At 39.8% G+C, this 22,717-nt stretch overlaps 1 protein-coding gene and 1 long non-coding RNA gene across 7 annotated transcripts in view; one reads left to right on the plus strand and one right to left on the minus strand.

Annotated features, from left to right (window-relative positions):
* The window catches only part of UVRAG (UV radiation resistance associated), a 316,651-nt gene that overhangs the window by 8,729 nt on the left and 285,205 nt on the right, over positions 1 to 22,717 (minus strand). For all 6 annotated transcript variants that reach the window (XM_082477829.1, XM_082477826.1, XM_082477827.1 and 3 more), the window contains one exon: positions 17,657 to 17,748. In XM_082477829.1, coding sequence (XP_082333955.1) covers positions 17,657 to 17,748 — 92 coding nt within the window. The remainder of the gene's footprint in view (positions 1 to 17,656; positions 17,749 to 22,717) is intronic.
* Positions 1 to 22,717, plus strand: part of LOC309668269 — an 80,061-nt gene that overhangs the window by 4,763 nt on the left and 52,581 nt on the right. Inside the window, exon 2 of the long non-coding RNA XR_014268175.1 lies at positions 11,785 to 16,532. This is a non-coding gene — a long non-coding RNA (uncharacterized lncRNA). The remainder of the gene's footprint in view (positions 1 to 11,784; positions 16,533 to 22,717) is intronic.

Genomic DNA, 22,717 nt, shown 5'->3' on the forward strand with positions numbered 1-22,717 from the left:
ACATTCTGCCATGGAATGATATGAATGTGAAGACTTAGGGAGAAATGAAATAAAGAAAAAAATGTAAAGATTTCCCATCTCAAGAGAGTTCTTCAAGCTGGAGTGAAGTTTTAGCTCTTTGAAAACTTTTTTTTCCCCTCTGTTCTCTTTCAGATCCACTTGGGCTTGTTTTATCTGTCTACAACCAGGTCTCACACTGTAAAGTATTAGGAAGGAGTACAATTCACAGTCTCAAGTATGTGTCTTTCCCTCCTACAGACCGCTTCCTCTGAGGAGCATTACTGGATCACAGCTGGGCAAGATGCTCAATCCTGACTGTCTGGATCCTGGCCAAAATCTACAGCCACAGCTCAGTGGAATAAGAATACTTAAAAAGAAGGGAAAAAAAAATCAACAACGCACACTTTTAAATAACATTTGATCTTCTTCTTTCTCCCCCTTGTAGCAAACTATGACCTCATGGCAGTGAGACAGCTACATGGAGGTGTTTAAGTTGGTTTACAGCCATTAGAAATGTTTGAAGCTCTAGGTACTACTCTGAGCCAATAGCGTGTCAACTCTGCTAAAAAGCAATAATAGTTTCTCACCTTCTTAAAGATTACTGCTTAAATAATGCAGAGCAACGACAGGGCTGCACAGAGTGCCAAAAGCAGGTTGCCAAGGCGAAGCTGAGGTAGAATTATGTCTTTTGGCAGCTGAGAAATTATGATATAAAGTTAGTTTAAAAAAAAACAAAAGACAACCCATAAATTAGGCTACTAACCTCTTTCAAAATCCAGCAAAGGCTGGGATTTACCTTTCTCCTTTTTCTATCTCAGATCAAGTAGAAGCACAGAGCCTCCTTTTGGAAAAGCCAAATTGAACAGCTAGATCTTATCTCCCAGGAGGTAGCTGGGGGTTAATAGTTTTAAGCATGCAGAATCTTGGCCACAGGCAAGCAATCTAAAGGCCTCTCACCATTACAGATAAGTGAAAGTGCTTAATCTGTGCTCTGGATGTTAACAAAAACAAGAAACAAAATAAAAATAGAAACAATCTTGGCCCAAAGCACAGGCTAAAATCTGTGCCAATGGTCACTTTTCCCCTGGGCTCCGCTTAGAAGTTTTCCTGCCAAAGCCTGACTAAATAAAAACAGAGAGTTTAAAAAGGAATAACTGAACAAGGGAGCCTTTAGATTTTATTTAAACTGAGTTCTGATGGAGAGACGAATTTGTGAAAGAGAAAATTCCACAGGCAAAGGATAAAACAAGCAAGCTGAAGAAATCCATTTCCCCAGACTCTGTGATGTGAGGGCCTCCGTGGTCCTGGGCAACAGGGCCCACCTTGGAAAAGAAAGGTCCCAGCACACGCTATGAGCAGAGGCTGAAGGGGTACCCAGAGCATGGAGCCCACCTGGAAGCCAGCTTGGCTCTCTCAAGGCTGAGCTCCCTGGGATTAGGGAATAGACAGTGATCCTCCAGGGAGACAGAAGGTCCCAGGAGCTGGCAGGTCAACCACTTCACCCATCAGCTTTCACTTTAAGAAATCATCACACAAATTTAACGTACTGAAATCACAGCCAGGCAAGGCAACAAACATTATGAGGGCTGTAACATGGTCTGTAGAAACAGAAAGAGATGCCAGGAAAGATACCTGATGACCCCTCGGAGTGTCTAGATAGCACCTGAAACATGGGAGTGATAAAGTGTTTATGCTGAAACTAGAAAAAAAAAAAAAAATCTACCTTTGCCAGGGAAACCAGAGGAATAGCAATGTCACAGCCCAGCCCCAGAAAGAACCTGATAGGGAAATTTAAACCTTGGTCAGAATTTAAAAAGTAGACTTGCAGAGAGAGCTAAAGGAAGCTTTAGACTCCAGAGGCCAAAGACAGAATCTGTGAAATTAAGTTTTTGAAAGACACTGCTAAAGCTGAACCACCATCACATTTCTAATAAGCTCTGACACGAACCGAACCATGGGGCCTTAGTTATTTATTTTAAAAGAAAAAAGGATAGCTCTGCCACCATTTTCAGAGATGCTGGAGGCCTTTGGAAGAAATGCTTAAATGACAGTTAGCCGTCATTTAATCACTGCTTAGAGACTGTGGGACTCCAGGGACAATGTCTCGGGAACCTTATTTTTTGTAGCCCTCTGTACTACTGCAAGAGGTGCAGTATAAACTGTATGTATATTAACAGAACATATTACCAAATTATTTACTCCCTCATTCAAATATATAGTGAGTGTCTATGCACAAGGCACTGTGCACTAGACTCTGGGGATACAATAGTGATTGGAAAAAGCCATGGTTCCTGCTTCTGTGGCGCTCACAGTGGGAGAGGATAGACATTTGTCACAAAATTATAGATATAAATGTAAAATGACAACCTCTGACACATGCTATGCAACTAACCCAGCAAAGGCCAAGATTCAAAGGGCTAGTAGACTTCTTCACCAGGTAAAGAGTGGGTGGGTGGGTGGGTGAGAACATCCAGGCAAAAGGAATAGCGTATGTCAAGACCCTATGTCAAGAGAGAGAACATTTGAGGATCCAAAAGGTCATCAAGTGAAGAGTAGCATGGCAGAAGATAAAGCTGAAGAGGAAAACAAGGTCTAGACTGTGCAGAAGCCCAGAGGCCATGTTTAGAACTTTTCTCTTTATTTAAATCATTAAAGTGTTTTAGGCTAGGGGTGTGTGTGTGTGTGTGTGTGTGTGTGTGTGTGTGTGTGTGTGTGTGTGTGTGTGTGTGTGTGTGTGTGTGTGTGTGTGTGTGTGTGTGTCTAGGGGGGTAAGGAGAGAAAGAAAGAGACTGATTGATTGATTGATTTGTATTTTGACAGGTACACTCTCACTGAAGCTGGAGAACAGAGTGGAGTGGGTCTGGAGCAGATGCTGGGGGACCACAGGCTGTGCAGTAGTACAGGTGAGAGATGATGGAGGCTTGGGCCAGAGTGGAAATGTATAGATACAGACAAATAGACATATTAGGGGAAATCAGCAGAGGTTGTGAAGGTGGGATATGAGGGTAAGAGGGAAAGGGAGGAACCAGCTGGCTTCCTGGCCAGCGTAAAAGAATGCATGGAGATTCCATTTGCTGAAAACAGAGCACTGGAAGACCATGAGGCTCGTGATGGTTGGGGTGGAAGACAGGAAGAAAAAAACACGGGCACACAGAATGTGCTGTGAAAAGGTCCAGGAGGCGATCTGAATAGAGGTCTGATATCACAAAAGAGATCTGGGCTGAAGATTTACACTGTGCTTCCTTTCAATGTGGGTGATAATTAAAACGATAGTTGTAGATAAGATCACTGGGCAAGGGTGGTGAAGAATAAAATCAGAGAAAAGAGGGCTGAGGACTGAGCCTGAGGAGCTCCAGTTTTTTACGATGAGGTAGAAGAAGAGGAGCCTGCAAATGAGATAAGGAGCAGTCAGAGGAACGAAGAAAACTAGGGGAGGCTTATAATAATAGGATTCCTTTTCTGGAACCACAAGATGCTAAATGATCCCCGTATAAAACATTTTATTCTTAACATAGTTATAAGAGAGGCTGTACAGGGTGACAGTTAAAGTAGAGGCCCTAAAGCTGTTCTGTCTGGGATCAAATCTTAGCTCTTCCACTTGATGGCTGTGTTACATGTAAGTTATTTAAACCTCTCTGTGCTTCAGTTTCCTCATCTGTAAGATGAGAGAGGATAATGGGCCCTAATTCACTTGACTGTTGTGAGGATTAAATGACTTAACTAAATAATACATTCAAAATGCTTTGGAAGAGTGCCTGGTTTGCAGTAATGGTCATTTGATATTAGCTATAATGACATACTTATTATTATCTATATACAGCTGTCCACTACCAGAAGGATTATTGAACAAGCATCATATAAAATGACCTTCAACAACTCCAAAGTTGAAACAGAGCTTAAACTCAAAGATCATACTGAAGCAGCCAGTGGTAATTTCTAATTCTGCAAAGCCCTGACAGTTTTTTTTTTTTTTTTTTGGCTGTGTTGGGTCTTTGTTGCCACGCGCAGGCTTTCTCTAGTTGCAGGAAGCGGCGGCTACTCTTCGTTGTGGTGTGCGGGCTTCTCACTGTGGTGGCTTCTCTTGTTGCGGAGCACGGGCTCTAGGCACGTGGGCTTCAGAGGTTGTGGCGCGTGGGCTCAGTAGTTGTGGCTCGCAGGCTGTAGAGCGCAGGCTCAGTAGTTGTGGCGCACGGGCTTAGCTGCTCCGCAGCGGCATGTGGGATCTTCCTGCACCAGGGCTCGAACCTGTGTCCCCTGCATTGGCAGGTGGATTCTTAACCACTGCGCCACCATGGAAGCCCCGCCCTGACAGTTTTTCATGGGCCAAGACCATATCTCTATAGCCTTCTTGAAACTTAGTATAGTGTTTTAGATCTAGAAAGATGCTTATCTGCTGATACTTAGCACATGCTAAAGAATTCCTCCTGGGGCTTCCCTGGTGGCGCAGTGGTTAAGAGTCCGCCTGCCAGTGCAGCGGACACGGGTTCGAGCCCTGGTCTGGGAAGATCCCACATGCCGCGGAGCAACTAAGCCCGTGTGCCACAACTACTGAGCCTGCGCATCTAGAGCCTGTGCTCCGCAAGGGGAGAGGCCGCGACAGTGAGAGGCCCACGCACCGTGATGAAGAGTGGCCCCCACTCACCACAACTGGAGAAAGCCCTCGCACAGAAACGAAGACCCAACACAGCCAAAAATAAATAATAAATAAATAAATAAATAAATTTATTAAAAAAAAAAAAAAAAAAAAAGAATTCCTCCTGAAAAACAGGCTTCTTAGAACATGATATCTCCCATCCATTCACTTAAGCATGATCATCTTCCAAAGCCCAATTCAAGTCCCACCTCCTTTGTTAAAGCCTTCTTCAACCATATGCCAATTTAAAGTGAGCTCTCTGAACTCTGAACTCCTTGATCAATACTTGTAATTATATTATCCAACTGATGCTTAATATGATCACTTGTATTTCAACAAGTATTTCAGTAGATATTACTGAAATCCACATTCACTGCCTTGGCAGTCTGCTAGGCACTGGGAATAAAGAGGCTTATGAGATAAGGTTTCTGTCATTAAAGAGTTTCCACTCTAGTAGAGAAGACAGAGAGCTAGCCAATAACCAGAACACCATGGTGCTCTGTACACAATATACATTTTGTATAATGGAGGAGGGAGCCAGCAGTCACCTAGAGGACTCAGCAGAGGCGGCTCCCTTTGACTGGCACTTTGAAGGATAAGGGGGAGTCAACCAGGCTGTGTGTGTATATGTAGGGGCAGAGGGGAGTAAGAAATGAAGGGAAGGATATTTAAGTCAGAATAAAATACAATATGTGTGCAGTCCAACTGTGGAGCCAAGTCTTGTAAACAATGTATGGGAGGGACCTGGTCTTCTATCTCTTGAAATCCACTGCTCCACTTCCCAATCTAACGTAGTACAGAGTATACAGTAGATGCTAAGTGGATATATTTGTTTTATGAATAAGTGGATTTGATTAGTTGCACCCAAAAGGAATAATTTATGTTTTTTTTTTTCTTTTGGCAATGTGTTGAGAAACAGTTGATATAAAAGTAAAAAAGGGGTTTCCCTGGTGGTGCAGTGGTTGAGAGTCTGCCTGCCAATGCAGGGGACACGGGTTCGAGCCCTGGTCTGGGAGGATCCCACATGCCGCGGAGCAGCTAGGCCCGTGAGCCACAACTACTAAACCTGCGCGTCTGGAGCCTGTGCTCCACAACAAGAGAGGCCACGATAGTGAGAGGCCCGTGCACCGCGATGAAGAGTGGCCCCCGCTTGCCGCAACTAGAGAAAGCCCTCGCACAGAAACAAAGACCCAACACAGCCATAAATAAATAAATTAATTAATTAAAAAAAAAGTAAAAAAGAAGTAAAAAAAGAACACTACAGGGTTACTCATAACATGAAGAACAAAACTTTCTAAAGATACAGTTATAGTAAGTCTAAATGATGAAATACTATGCAGCCACTAAAATGATGCTAAAATTTTTGTAACGCCATTCGTAAAAGGCTTAAGATATGACAGACAAAAAAGCAGCATATACAACTGCAAGGACTGTGCTTCAACACTATAGCTACTAGTCACATGGTACTGAGTACCTGCAAGGTGGCCAGTTGGATTTGAGATGTGCTATAAATGTTAAATATATACTGGATTTAGACAGTTTAGTATAAAAAATGGAATGTAAAATATTTTGTTAATAGTTAAAATACTGATTACATGTTAATATTTTATTGGAATTAAATAAAAACTATGATTAAAATTAATTTGCCTATTCCTTTTTACCTTTTTTCAATGTGGCTACCAGAAAATGTAAGTTTCTATATATGTGGATCAGACTATATTTCAGGGCTGGTATAGATGACATGATCTCAACTGCATAAGAAACGCATAGAAAACTGACTAACTTAACAGTGGTTTCGCTCCCTGGATTATAGGGCTATTGTTTTCCCCTCGTCTGTGTATTTTTACATTTTCCAAATTTTATTCATTGATAATCAAAAGGAATGACAAAAGAGAGACAAGGCACAAATAAAAACGGAAAAAGATCTCAGTTTGGTTCAAAGACTTGGTTGCTGGAGGTTGAGAAAAGCAGCCCGGGGATGCTCAAATGAGTTTCTCACTGATGGAGGGTTAGCACACAAAGGATGTTGGCCAGCTGTTCTCCATCCTGACTGGAGACAGAAAAAGCGGAAATGGGTGTTAACCGCAGAAGGGGGCCTGTAAGTTAAATATAGGGAAGAATTTCCTGAAGTGAGGGTGTTTAAACTCTGGAATGAGTTATGGAAGCAGCCTCATCCCCCAAGGTCATTTAAAATACTATAGATGCCCATATGCCTTGTGTGTTCCTGTCTGGAGGCAATGAGATGACTTGTCAAGGTTCCGTCTAAAATAGCTGTCTTAGAGTAAATAACTCCAATAAAACTTTCTTTTTCATTTATTTTTGACCAGGCTTCACTTTTCCTATTGAGGATGCCAGCCTGCAATGAGTACTTTGAAAGGCAAGCGCATATGATACAGCTACCTTAAGTAGTGCTCTTGAGACTTCAAACACAATGTCATTTGATCTAAATTTAAAAACCAACGTCAGCTAGACAACAGGGTTTTTAAGTCCCTCGGGGGTCACCTGCTAGAGACTAGTTCTGAATTCAGCATGAGCAAATGATGGAGGGAAGGAGAGAAGATAGACCTGCTTTTAAAAAGTAAGGCTTTAAAAAAATGTTAATGCTGGATAGGGTCTCATTTTCACAGGTGGATGGTTTGGCTTAAGAGCTGAACTATTATATCGCTACCTTCTGGTTTTATACAAAGATTGGCTCACTTGCTCTAGATCTTCATTATTTTTAATTGACTGAAAAAGCCCATTTTCTTAAAATGTGTCAAAATTCTTAGCTTCTTTCTTTCTTATTCATTCGTTCATTCAAAAAAGCTTGAGTGAGCTTTATTCTCTCTATTTATAAAAAGGAATAGAGAACTAGATCAGAAATAGGTCAGCAGAAATACTATCTAGAGATTTTACCACTGAAATGATATGACCTTACATAAAGCCACTAGTTGCTTCTCCCAAAGTCACATCATTAAACGCTGGAGGGAATCAGAAGTATTCCAGCAAGCTGCAGAACAGCCAAGGATACTTCTCCTCAGTGTTCTCACTAAGGTCACTGAAATTCATGTGGTCTCTATAAAAACGGCACACCTGGTCCTAAAACATCAAGTAAGTAAGTCAGTGCAAGGCTGAGCGCCATCATTGTAACAGACTGTCCACTGAAGCCGGGGCTCAGGCTCTAAGTCCCACATGACAGCGAGACTGAATAATGCATGAGAATATTTTTGCAAGTCTTGTTCTTCAAAATATTTGTCTTATCTACTCATTCAGATTATAAACTAAACAACTGTCAACTAAGCAAAGGCAGGGCAAATCTTACACTTCTGAATTTTCTTTTGTCTCTTGAATAGTGCTATATGCAGAGGAGACCCTTAATGAATTGTTAAATGCATGAATAATACTTAATATTTTGTATAGTCCTTTTTAGTTTCTAAACCACTTGGACAGACATTATCTCATTTGTTCTGTACAATTATGCTTGGGAAATACGGCTGGTGCTATTAACTCCATTAAAAAAAACTGATACTCAAAAACAGTTTATGAAAATTAAATGAAAGAGCTGAAGTTGGAGCCTACGTTTTCTGACTCCCAAATTCAGTGCTCTTTCCACTGTTATTGTGAAGCTTTACAGTCAGTAAAAATTGAACTTAGAATAAAAGATTCCATGTATAAAGCAGGAAAGATAGTTTTGAAATCCTGCTTTTATCATGTCTTATTCTGAGAAAACAAAAACAAAAACATGAAATTCAAGGAAGACAAACACTCTGGGCAAACATGTTTTAAGCCAACTCATGTGCTTCCCTTAGCTTTCTTGTTTCTTAACCAATGGAGTTGAAACATATAATCAATTTTGTTACCTTTGGTCTTAAAGTTTTTAAATTCTTCACAAAGTTTTATGACTCTTATGAGTTTCCTACCTCTCTGAAGTAAATGGGGTAAAATAAGCAACAAAGAATGTCTTCACCAGACCTGCCTGTCCTGATTTTGCAGTGTATTTTTCTAGTACTCTGGCTTTGACTTTGATGGGCTTTCCTGGAGAAGGTAATAGGTGTTAGAAATTCAGTGGCAGAGAGACAGGCGGGCTGGGGAAGGGCAGAGAAGGAAAAGAATGACCACTAACTAATAAGAGGCAGCCTGGTATAATAAAAAGAGTATGCAACTAGGAGTCAGATAACCTGGGTTTCTGGTCCCAGTTCCATCACTTATTATCATGTGATCTTGGCAAATCACTTCATATTTCTAAGTCTCAGTTTTCTGACCTGTAATTTAGTGATCATCATCCTTGCCCTGCCTCCTTCACAGGGTTGTTAGAAGCTTAAATAAAAACATGGAAAATTCTGCAAATAAGAAACTTTTATTTTACATAACTTCTAACTAGAGGTGAGAGTTACCTAAGAAGGTAGGTACCAAAAAAAGTAGGTAGGCAAATAGATTTGTAGGGTACTTATCTCTAAGGCTTCAGAAGGGTCATATAAAGGACTTGGGGAAAAGTGGAAGGGAGATGGTGAATATTTTGTACCACTAACGTACAAGGCAGCATGAGCCATTATTAAAAATGTGACCAAGAACCATGTTCTATACCTATCTGTAAGGAGAAGACTGTAGATTTTAAGGGAAAAACAAAATACCTATAATAAAGAATGGATTTAATTTTTAAAACAGAGATAATAACTATGATTCACTTATCCATTACATATTTATAATACTTACCATTTATTGAGTACTACTATGTGCCAGGAAGTATGCTAAGTGTTTACGTATTTAATCTTTATATCAACTTTCTCAGGTAGGCACTATTATCTCCATTTTACAGATAAATTTAAGCTGCGAGCTTAAACTTGCCTGAAGTCACAGAGACAGTGAGTGGTAAGGTTGGTATTCACACCCATAGTCTTTTTTTTTTTTTTTAAAGATTGATTGATTGATTGATTGATTGATTGATTGCTATGTTGGGTCTTCATTTCCGTGCTAGGGCTTTCTGTAGTTGTGGCAAGCGGGGGCCACTCTTCATCGCAGTGCGCGGGCCTTCTCACTATCGCGGCCTCTCTTGTTGCGGAGCACGGGCTCCAGACGCGCAGGCTCAGTAGTTGTGGCTCACGGGCCTACTTGCTCCGCAGCATGTGGGATCTTCCCAGACCAGGGCGCGAACCCGTGTCCCCTGCATTAGCAGGCAGATTCTCAACCACTGCACCACCAGGGAAGCCCACACCTATAGTCTTTACATGCTCTTTACAACTGGCCAGCGGCTTCCTACTCTGGCCTACACCCCAATCTTCACACACTCTAATTCTCCTTGTGCTCCAGGTCCACTAAATGCCATCTCCTTAGTGAAGGCTTGTCCAATTCTCACCCACACCCCTCACACCAGGAAGTAAATGACATCCTCAGAATGTTCCAAATAACTTATCCACCTTTCTTCAGTACTCATACTTTCTGCTGTCTATTATATATTGTTTGTTCCCATTTCATTGCCTGCTCATTGCTGCTTAAAAGCCTAGTGGGTAAGACTTGGTGGAGAAGTGAACCTAAGCTACCAAGGGAGCACGTGTTATCTCTGCACCTGCTGAGTGAGTGAATGAATGAGGTAGGACATGAACTGGATCTTGAAGTAAGAGCGACATTTGGAGAGGGCAGAGGCAAAAGCAGGTGATTCTAGGTGGTAGGAACTTGTCTGAGAAAAGAACTGAGGTCAGAAATGAGCGGGGCATGTCTCGAGGTCAGGTGAGCTGGGGTGAGAGACGGTGGAGGTGCTGTCCCGGGACCTGCATGTGGGGGCCCCGTCGCACAGCCCATTCACAGCAACACAGCACGTAATCTCTTCCTCTCAGTTCTAAACTTATCGTCTCACTGGCAGCCATCAAGCAACGCCTTGTGTGTACATTCTTCCCTGACCATAATTCAGCACCAGCATCAGCTGTGCATGCGCATGTCAACTGGAATCTTGGACCACTTTGTAGTTAGTAGTAAAAGAAAGAAAAAATGTGATGTTTAAGTGGCATGCTGGTGGCTTTTAACCAAAATATTCAAGAGTACAACCTCTGAGCTGAAATTCTGCTTTTCAAAATTGTGTTGCTTCGCAGTTACAACGAGGTTACTGATCCAAGGATGAGAAAAAGGAGACTTCTTTTGGAAAGGACTAGCATAAAGCGCTGAGAACTGTGCCCCAGGTAACTGCGTTCATGTGGAAAAGGGATAGTTTTAGGATTAATCAGGTAGATGCTTTGATACTAGATAAGAATTCTGTAATGTGAAAGAAAAAAAAATCACTTCATTAAAGGAATTTTAATCACATTGTCTTTTCTTTGAAAAACAAAACAAAACAAGCTGTCACATAACTTTGAAGCTTGCCATAAGGAGGAATTCAGTGGCTGCACTGATCCTCACAGCCAGTTTGAAATCCTCGACACCAAAAGAACATACGGCAACCTGCTTCCACAAGGGACCAATCTGTGAATGGTAACAATCACACAGAAACTGGAAGTGTTTTCTTTTACAAAAGATGTAAGAGGCTCCCTTAGGAGCGTGAGTTTTTTTACCCTTTGCCCTAAGGAGCACGGGCTTGGGAGGTAATTCCTCAGTTCATGGCTGCTCTCAGAAATTCTGAGGTTTCCTCTGAGGCTAAAAGTGTTTGTTCCAGCTTTGTTTAGATTTGTAACCTCCAGCCTGGCTTCCGCAGCGGTCTTTACTTGGATCGTAATGTAGCATGCATTTTGTGGTACTTTGCATCTGTCTCAGTAGCCTACTTTTCATTACAGCACCATAAAGTGGTATCTACTACTCATTCAGTGTTAATGTGCTTGGGACAGTGGCTCAGAGGGGCACTACATAATGTGTGAGTGTGGGGCTTAATGGGTTACTACATCAGTGCCAGGAGACCTAGACTCCAGTTTTATTGCCACAGGCTCATAGGTCAATCATGCTTGGAAAGTCATTTATATTTTTTCTTTTTTTAAAAAAATTAATTTATATTATTTTTGGCTGAGCTGGGTCTTCGTTGTTGCATGTGGGCTTTCTCTAGTTGTGGCGAGCGGGGCTACTCTTCGTTGCGGTGCTTGGGCTTCTCATTGTGGGGGCTTCTCTTGTTGCAGAGCACGGGCTCTAGGCACGTGGGCTTCAGTAGTTGCGGCACGTGGGCTAAGTAGTTGTGGCTCGTGGGCTCTAGAGCGCAGGCTCAGTAGTTGTGGCGCACAGGCTCCAGACGCGCAGGCTCAGTAGTTGTGGTGCACGGGCTTAGCTGCTCCGCGGCATGTGGGATCTTCCCGGACCAGGGCTCGAACCCATGTCCCCTGCATTGGCAGGTGGATTCTTAACCATTGTGCCACCAGGGAAGTCCCTGGAAAGTCATTTAATTTACCTGAACCTCAGAAATGAGAGTTGTTGGAAATGACAGTGTTTTAGGAGGGAAAGGACAGTCAGGTTGCAGTGAGGAAGCATTTCGGGTAAATTGTCTAAAGAGATCACAGAAGAAAGGGAAAGGGATCTGATCTCTAAAGTTCCAGTAATTTGTTGTGATTTTGTTTCTCACTTAAAATATTTACTTTTTTCTTTTCTTCTAATTTTGTATTTTCAGTTTTGTATTGTTTTCTTGAAAGGGTTCCTAAATTGTATAAGCTCTAAGTACCAGAAAACCCAGATTCTCTCTGTTTCTAAAATGAATTTGCACTCTAGCCAAGTGGTCTATTCTTTGCCAGTAAAGCTACTTTGCCTTTTCTAAAACTGTTCCCTCTATATGAAGGGATCGGTGTGGATGGTGGTGGGAGAGAAGCAAGAGGGAGAGCACATTCTAGACAGAAGGACAGCGAGTGTGACGAGTCAGGAAAGAGCTTTTTCACGCTAAGAGGAGGTCAGTATAGGACTATACATGAGAGGAGGGGGAGAGGCAGGTGGTCGGGAGACCACAGAAAAGGGCTTGGATTTTACTCTAGCCGCTGAAGCTAGGGAGTGATTAAGATACGGCTAAAATTTTAAATAGTCACTCTGGCTGCTGCAGAGAATGAACAGAGGTGGGACAAGAGTGAAATTAGGGAGACAAACTGGACTGGTGCAGTGTCTGGGTAAGAGCAGGTGTGACTTGGGCTGGGGTGGTGGCAGCAGAGATGGTGGGAAGTACACTTGGTGGGTAGAGATGACATGGTTTGCTGATGAACTAGACTGGCTCAGGTAGGAGTGAAGAAAAGAAGGAAATCAAGGATGTTTCTCTGGTTTGAGCAACTGGGTAGACAGGGTGTCATTTGCTGAGCTGAAGAAGCCTGGTGAAGGACAGTTTTAGATGTTGAGGCTGAGGTGCCTGTGATACTCCAAGGGGAGGTGTCAAGCAGGTCTCTGACTATAGAGTTTGCAGGAGAGGTTTACGCTGAAAACATAACTTGGAGGGTCATAGCATACAGATGGTTTTCAAAATGGGGGCAGTGGATGAGCTCACATGAGAAGAAAGAGAGAGAAAAGGAGAATACTATGGAGATCTCCATATTTAATGATCAAGAAAAGGAGGACGGACAGGAAAAACAGGCAGAAAAAGTGCAGCTGAAAGGAGGAAAACCAGGGGAGGGTAGTATTGTGGAAGCCAAGAAAGGAGAATGTTTCAAGAAGGCAGGAACGGTCAGCAAGGCCAAATGCCACTAAATACAGACTAGTAGGATAAGGATGGAAAAGTGGCTGCTGGGTTTGGCAACACAGAGTTCTAGACACCTACCTAGATAAGAGGAATTTCAGTATACTGATAGAACTGAAATCAGACTGGAGTATGTTAAGGAGGAACTGGAAAAACGGAACATAAATAGACTCATAATCATCATGAAAATTAAGTCAGTAGCTAAAAATCTATACTTGCCCTCTCAACAAATGAAAAATACTAGGTTTTTCAGACCTTCAAGATATAGATAATTCCTATGTTACATAAACTGTTCCAGAGGACGGAAAAGAATAATAGAAAAGAAGGGAAAGAGCCTCAATTTATTTTATGGGGCTGTTACAACCTTGTTACCAAAATCAGACAAAGATTATTATATGAGAAAGAAAAATTATAGGCTAGCCTCATCTCATTTACAGAGGCAGATATCCTAAAAATATTAGCAAATCATGGAATCTAATTTAAAAAATGATATAAATGAACATATTTACAAAACATAGACTCAAAAACCAACTAATGGTTACCAAGGGAGAAACATGGTGGGGGAGAGATAAATTAGGAGGTTGGGATTAAGAAACACACACTACTATATATAAAATAGATAACCAACAAGGACCTACTGTATAGCACAGGGAACTCTACTCAATATTCTGTAATAACCTATACGGGAAAAGAATCTGAAAAAGAATGAATATATGTGTATGTATAACTGAATCACTATGCTGTACTCCTGAAACTAACACAGCATTGTAAATCAACTATACGCCAATAAAATTTAAAAAAAAAAGATATGATCTATATATCTATACCTGTATCTATAATGGAATACTACACAGCCATAAAAAGAATGAGATAATGCCATTTGAAGCAACATGGATGGACCTAGAGATTATCATACTAAGTAAGAAAGAGAAAGACAAATACCATATGACATCACTTATATGTAGAATCTGACATATGACACAAATGAACTTATCTATGAAACAAACAGACTCACAGACATAGAGAACAAACTTGTGGCTGCCAAGGGGGATAGCGGGTAAGGAGGGGATGGATTGGGAGTTTGGGATTAGCAGATGCAAACTATTATATATAGAATAGATAAACAACAAGGTCCTACTGTATAGCACAGGGAACTATACTCAACATCCTGTGTGATAAACCATAATGGAAAAGAATATGAAAAATAATGTATATATATGTATAACTGAATCACTTTGCTGTAAAGCAGAAACTAACACAACATTGTAAATCAACTATACTTCAATAAAATAAGTTTTTAAAAAAATAAAAAAGTAAATCAGCAAATCGAATCCAACAACATACAAAAAATAATTCATCACAACCAAGCAGATTATAGCCCAGGAGGCAAAGATGATTTAACATCAGAAAATGTTATTACTAGTTATTAACACAGTAAAGAAGAATATAGTGTTATCTCAACAAACATAATAAGCATTTTATAAAATCCAAAATATACACATTCATGATTTTAAAAAAAGCAACTCTTAGTGAACTGGGAATAGAAAGAAACTTCCTTTTGCTAATAAATAATATCTATCCAAACTTGCAATAAATATAATACTTAATGGTGAAAAGAAGCATTCTCTTTAAAGTCAGGAATAAGACAAGGATATCCACTATTGCTGCTCCTCTTCCATAATAAAACAAAGGACAAGAAAAAGTAATAAAAGTTGTAAAAATAGGAAGAAACGACACCATCATTCACTAAAAAAATATGACTGTACCCACAGAAAAATCCGAGAGAATCTAAGATAAACCATTGTAATTAACGTTAGCAAGGCTGCTGGATACATTCTCAAAATACAAAAATCAGTAGTAGTCCTGTATACTAGCCACAAAAAAGTTGGATGTTGTAATAAAAAAATTTAGAACAGCAACCAAAATGGTAAGCTACCTAGGACTAAGTATCTAATAAAAGATGTGTAAGATCTTTATGAAGAAAATTTTAAAACTTCACTGAGGTATGTTTAAAAAATGGAAAGAAAGCGTATAAAGAGATAGCATGTTCACAGTTAGAAAGACTCAATATCATAAAGCTGTCAAATCACTCAAACACAGTTCAGAAAAGTCCAGAAAAGCCAAAAGAGTTCTGAAGAAGCAGCATAAGTAGGAGCCTCCCCCGACCAGACATCAAGTAAGTTGGGGAAATCTTCCTCTTCCCTTGCTATGAAGGAACATGATTTAAGAGTAACACTCCTGGCCTCTCTCCATCCTCCCACTCGCTCTTAGAGGAGGAGGGCCTTTTCTAATCAGTGAATTTAGAGGGAAAAATAAAACCTGGGAATTCTTGGCTTAGCCCCATCTGGGTTCTTGCAGGAGTCACCTGACAGCCCTCTACAGTATAGTTAAGGGCCTGCCTCTGCGGGGAAAGCCTGAGGTTCTCCAGTTCACATCGTGATTGCAAGAGTAAGTTTAATTTTGAGTGATGTCTTTGCAAGCCCTTTTATGATAGATCTAAAGTCACTTGGAAAATGCAGCTTTATCAGTAATAAAACCGACATTTTGATTCCTATTAGTCTGTCTCTTGTATCTCCTCTCTCAAGTGGTTCCAAATGTCAGGGAGAAGAGAGATGCTCAAACCTCAATAAGACTTATAGAAATTACACCTTATATTAATTAAAAATGTGGTACTAGCCTATAGATAGACAATAAAATGATGAAGCAGAATAGGGAGCCTGGAAACAGATCTGTGTGTAAGTGAACTTGATGTATGAAAGAGACGGCGTTATCAACAGTGGACAAAAGATAGAGTCTTCAATAAATGACACTGGGACAATTTGCTGTCTGTACTGAACAAGATTCATTTTAGTTGATTAATCAGGTGGTGCTGTGAGTTGCCTCTTTTTTTGATCATTTTAAGTTATTTACCATTTGTGTTATAAAACCTTTCATGAATTATATACCTGTTTCCAACTAGATCACAAATCCCTTGAAGGTAGGGCTTGAGCCTTATACTTCTTGTTACCTCCAGAGTACCTATCACGGAACTTTACACTGGCAATGTTAAATACATGCCTGCTAGCTCACTTTTAAAATTATTATTATTATCATTACTATTATTGTTTTACATTAGAACTCAGTTCCTAGACCTCATTCCTCAGGGCATACAGGTCCACATCAACGTGAATTTTTGATAATTATTTTGATATTCTGAGTAGAATTTTTTAAACAATTGTGTATTTGCTTAATAGAAGTCCTATCTAAAGTCAGACATCCAGAATTTGCATTTTGAAGATCATGAGACAAAAACAGAAAACATCAAAGGTAAATTATAGATGTCACTTTCTTGTTATCCTCAAGAAATTGGAACTATTCTTGTACTTTCCTCCCCACAAATTACTTTTCCACCTACCATCTCACTTCATCCTCACCACAGACCAGCGAGATGAGCAGAGCAGGGATTATAGATGAGGAAATTACGTTTCAGAGAGGTAGGAGTTTAAATTTACACAGCAAATCAGAAATTTGAAATGGCAAGGTTACATGGATAACTTATTTATCTGAGGTTTTTAAAATAGGTTATTACACTGTGATAAAGGTTGAACAATTTGGCTTGAATAAAGGGATCTCAAAACTTAAAAAAAAAAAATTCACATAGCAAATCAGAAAAAGATCTGGGATCAGAAGCCAGTGCTCTTTAGAAGAAACCATGCTGTTCCCAGTTGTCTAACTCTAAAGGCCTGTTTTGAATTCACGTGATTTTGTAAGTCATTGCCCATCATCCAAATTCAAATTACTAAATGACTTGAGCCAACAGCTTTCCATTTATTTAAGTCAAACGAATCATCTAATGTTTTCTTTGCATCACTTTCCCTCTCCCCTTGTCTTTGGAAGAGGGTCATGTCCATCCTGACAAAGCACTTTTAGGCAGCAGCTTGCCCTTATGGCACAATAGGCACTGACATCACGTATGAGAAACGTTCCAGTATGTGTGTGTCTCTTGGTTTCAGACTAGGTCCTGACAGTCTGACCTATTCCTTGTGTGCTTTCTTCCCTTCACTCTCACAACCACTGATCCTGAAGCTTATTCTGTCCTTTGCTTGTTCTTTGGAAAAGTCTTGGGGGCTCCATGTCCCCCTTTTACGAATCACATGGCTATCCTCCAGTCTCTGCTTCAGCCAAGCGCTCAAGGATTCCTTGTCCCGCCAACCTTCCCATGTCCAAACAATACCCCTTTGAACCCGCCCCCCTTCGTGGGTGTTTCGCCCTCTTAGCCAGACTGGAGCTTAGACCTACACAAGTATGATGGCTGCCTTTCCTTTTCTTCAGATATCTTATTACAGAAGAAAACCCAGAAGGCAGGTGTGGAGCGACGTGGAAGTCAGGCAAGTTTCTCAGGATTATTATCCACACTGCAGTTTCTGGGTATGAGAGATAAAGGTACTCACCACCTGACCATTAGTCCGTGCTCCATGAAGTTTTTCAGGTTAGGGAGGGTTTGCCTCAAGTCTGGAGTCCCTAGTCCATGTTGATATCTTAGCTGCAAAGGTGGAAAAACAGAATTAAAAGAAATTTTGGCAGATACTAGGCAATGCTTCCCAAACATGATTCACTAAACAAGTGTCCCCCCGACCCCACGCCGTTTTAAACGCTGAAAGAGGAAATGTGAGTGTATGATCCCAACATCATCAACCTCACTTTTTGGATGGTGTTTAAAGGTAGCTCCTCATTTCCTGCTCCCTTGCCCTCTAACCCTGGAGAAGACTAAGAACCACCAACTGTGGGATCAGGATATTTCCAAGACCCCTGTAGAGTTTGCTAACATCAACTCCAGGGACATATACCATAAAACCAGTATTTCATTTTAGGTACTGAAGGTTGGTATTACACACTCTGAGCACATCCAGTCTTTTTTTACACTGACGCTTTTCCCTTTGTAGAATCAAGAATAAGGGTCATGTTGCATCTCTGATCCCCAAGTGTCTGACACAGTGCTAGTGCTCAGTCAACGCTTATTAAACAAATAAACAGCAAGTCACTTTTGACAGAGGCTGTGCTTTATGTTATTTCTCTTGTGCCTCTAACTTTCCTCTTTCTCTAGGACCAGAGTACAGAGCTATAGAGCTAGTATGAGGAAACTATGGCCTGTGGGCAAGATCTGCTCTTAGCTTTACTTATTTCTGCTAGAGGCTGATTTTCTAAAATTATATGTCCTTCTATGTGCCTTGGGTAACCTACTAAATGGTTTTCATCTGTCTGTTCCCGTCTCCTCTCACTTTGTCTCTGAAGACCATTTGCTTCCTTCACTAAACATAATAGAGACCTGAGGTTAAGTATATGTGCATATTCATACAGACGCTCACACACACAGCATCAAATACAGAGTAAGTATACAACACAGCCCTGTAGAAATGTATTTTTCAAATGACATAATATATATGAAGAAAGGACTCTGTAAACTGCATACTGATGTACAGATATGAAGGGTCATCTGTATTGAAGTTTTACTTTTCTAGCACCTAATTTAAAAGTGGCTAAGTTAAACTTTTAAATATTTTCCTCTTTAAAAAATTAAACCACTATCAACAAAAAATCAAAGTTAAGTTTTCTTTTGTTTGTATCTAGTACTCAATTGACTTTTCACTTAAGTGTGAGTGACTGACATTTAACAGAGAAAGAGTTCACTCTCATTACACTGAACTTTAAAAAGAAACCCCCAAACCTAATCAGGTCTCTTGAATGGTCTGAATACACACATAAAATAAGGAGGTAGAAACACAGAATGTTAAAGCTAAAAGGTATCTTGAATATTATTTAAGCTAATCCTTTTCTTGTGCAGATGGGAAAACTGAAGCCCAGAAAAAGAGCAAGGAAATTCTCCAAAGCCACATGTTTCAATGGCAAAGATATTATTAGTCAGAGTCTCCTTTTCACACCCGTGCCACTACACCAGCTACCCCAAAGTCTAAGAGGAAAATTGGTTAAAAAAAACCAAAAAAACAAAATCTTGAGAAGACAAAGGGAAAATATTCTTTTCCTTTTCCAAAGCTAGCTTGGTGACCTAAATCACCTCCTGAGATTTGCTGACCTTGAATTATAAGATCTCCTCCATATTAAATGACATCATTTCTTATATTAATATAAAAGCATTTTTTCCATACATTGATAAAAGTAAAATGGCTGACATCCCAATATGACATTCCTGAATTCATTGTTTCAATAAAAAAGTGAAATTGTTTACACATGGCATGGAAATTTCACCTGTGATTCATACTGAAAAATATTAAATATCAAAAAAAATAAAACCACCCCATACTAAAATAACACTAAGCTATGTGTCCCTGAGCCAGTATGTAGTCAATTGCCTGCCCCAGGCTCCACAATGGAAGGTGGGTGTTGAATTCTTTTCAGAGACCACAGTGAAAATTTCTCTCCAAGTCTGATTTCAACTAAAAAAGGAAAATGTGGGAATTTCAAGCCTCCACCCAAGTCTTAACTCTTCATTTGTTGTATAGCATTATTATCTTTATCATAGAATCTTGGGATATCTAGCTTAAAGAGATCATGGAGATTATCTTTTCCAACCTCCATCCTTTCATAAATGAAGAAACTAAGACTCAGTAAGACAAGTGTCCTGCCCAAGGTCTCAAAGCTGATAAGGGACAAAGCCAAGGGTAGAACCTCTCAATAACAACTCTGAATTCTTTCTATCATGTCGCCCTCTTAACTTTCAACCTACAGAACTAAAATAGAAATTCATACATAATAAGAATATATTAAAATTTAAAATAAAGTACATGTACTGTTTTAAGTCTAACCTACTGAAAGGCTTACAATGAAAAAGCAGCAGTTCTTTGCTCTTCAGTAGCGACCACTTTTAGTTGTTTCTTCTTTACCTTCATATTTCTAAATAATACACTTATATTAATATTTCTTACTCTTTCCCCCTCGTTTAGACATCATCTACTATGTTCGTGCTATGTAAAATGAGAATTTAGCTCTTTTCTTAGCACATTTTATCTACTTATCCCCATACATTACCTACTGACTTCTTATTAAATATGAGGATTTAACTCTCCACTCTCCCAAATATACTTCTCCTCATCCTCTCAAGATATTCAATTATTTCTGAATATAACATTTTTTGTTAAATCAATATTTAGTGTTTACCTTATACCTACAAAAATACTGTTTACTGCTAAGCCATATAGTATACTATTCCTTTTTTGACCTTTTGTTTGTTTTTCCTAAAGTGATAATTGCCATTTTCCCCACTTGTTGAGTACCTATCTTGTGGATAGTACTACTTGTTGAGTATCCACGTACCTATCACTAGATTTTCCCCCAATTAGGACAAAACTTTAAATCCTTCCCAATCTGATTAAAGACACCATATAATCTATCAAGCCCATTTCCCCCCTTGGAGATTGTTTCCTGAAGCACCCTTCTCTCCGCTCCAATCTGAACAGGCTGCTCTCTAGGCTGGTTCCATTGTTACCTTCCTAGAACTTTCTTTCACCATAATCCTGGAAATTTTGTTTACAGTCATCCCCCTGTATCCCCAGGGGATCAGCTCCAGCAGCCCCTGCAGACACCAAACTCTGTGGATGTTTAAGTCCTGCATATAAAATGGTGTTGAATGTACAATGAACATAGTCAACCCTCCACATCCAGGGTTTTGCATCGGTGGATACAGAGGGCCAACTGTACTTCTGTGCTGAGGCTCTTGTTTCCTAGATCTCATCACTTCTTTCTTGATTTACTGCCTCATTTTGGTGGAGCATATTCTATAACAGCTTTCTGGGAAAGGGCCACATGAGAGGTATCTTTTTTAACACCCTGAATATTTAAAAATACCTTTATTCCATTCTCACACTTGAATGATAGTTTGCTTGCATATAAAATTCAAGACTGAAATGATCTTTCCTTTGGAATTTCTTAAGTATTGTTTCACTGTCATTTAACTTTGCATGTGGCAACTGAGAAACCAGACAACATTCTGATTCCTGATCCTTTGTGTGTGAGCTGACTCCTCTCTCTGGAAGCTTTTAGGATTTTATTCTTTAACCTCAGTATTCAGAAATTTCACAGTGATAAGCTTTTGTTTGGGTCCTTTTTTCTTCACTGTTTTGATCTCACTTTAATGAGTCCTTTGTTCTTGTTTTGTTTTGTTTATTTCCTTCCAATTTTATTGAGATATAACTGACACACGGCTCTGTATAAGTTAAAGTTGTACTGCATAATGATTTGACTTTACATACATCATGAAATGATTACCACAATAAGTTTAGAGAACATCCATCATGTCATATAGACACAAAATTAAAGAAAAAAAATATTTTTTCCTTGTGATGGGAGCTCTTAAAATTTACTCTAACTTTCATATATAACACACAACAGTGTTAATTATATTAATCATGGTATACATTACATCCCTAGTGCTTACTTATCTTATAACTGGAAGTTTGTACCTTTTGACTACCTTCACCCAATTCCCACCCTCCCATCTCACCCCTACCTCTAGTAACCAGAAATCTGATCTCCCTTTCTATGAGTTCATTTTTGAAGTATAACTGACCTACAACACTATGTTAGTTCCTGGTGCGAAACACAGTGATTTGATTATTTCTATACATTACAAAATGATCACCACAATAAGTCTAGCTACCATCTGTCACGAGACAAAGATATTACATTATCATTGACTATATTCCCCACACTGTACAATCTCATCCTTGTGGCTCATCTATTTTGTAACTGAAAGTTTGTATCTCTTAATTACCCTCACCTATTTCACTCCTTCCCCCACCTACTGGCCTTCCTCTGGCAACCACCTGTTTGTTCTTTGTAGCTCTGACTCTATTTCTGTTTTGTTATGTTTGTTCATTTGTTTTGTTTTTTAGATTCCACATATAAGTGAAATCATATAGTATTTGTCTTTCGCTGTCTGACTTATTTCACTTAGCATAATACCCTCTAGGTCTATCCATGTTATTGCAAATGGCAAGATTTTGTTCTCTTTTATGGCTGAGTAATATTCCAGTGTATGTGTGTGTGCACGTGCACACACGTGTATACCCCACATCGTCTTTATCCATTCATCTATTGATGGGCACTTAGGTTGCTTCCATATCTTGGCTATTGTGAATAATGCAGCAATGAACATAGGGGTGCATACATCTTTTCAAATTAGTGTGTCTGTTTTCTTTGGAAAAATACCAGACTTGGAATTGCTGGATTGTGTGGTAGTTCTATTTTTAATTTTTTGAAGAGCCTCCATACTGTTTTCCATAGTGGTTGCACCAATAGTGCACAAGGGTTTCCTTTCTCTGCATTCTTGTAAACACTTGTTATTTCTTGTCTTTTTCATAATAGCCATTCTGACAGGTGTGAGATGATATCTCATTGTGGTTAGGATTTGCATTTCCCTGGTGGTTAGTGATGTTGAGCATCTTTTCATGTGTCTATGGGCCATCTCTGTGTCTTCTTTGGGAAAATGTCTATTCAGG

This window comes from Balaenoptera physalus (assembly GCF_965194825.1).
Source record: "Balaenoptera physalus genome assembly, chromosome: 10".
Classification (NCBI taxonomy): domain Eukaryota; kingdom Metazoa; phylum Chordata; class Mammalia; order Artiodactyla; family Balaenopteridae; genus Balaenoptera; species Balaenoptera physalus.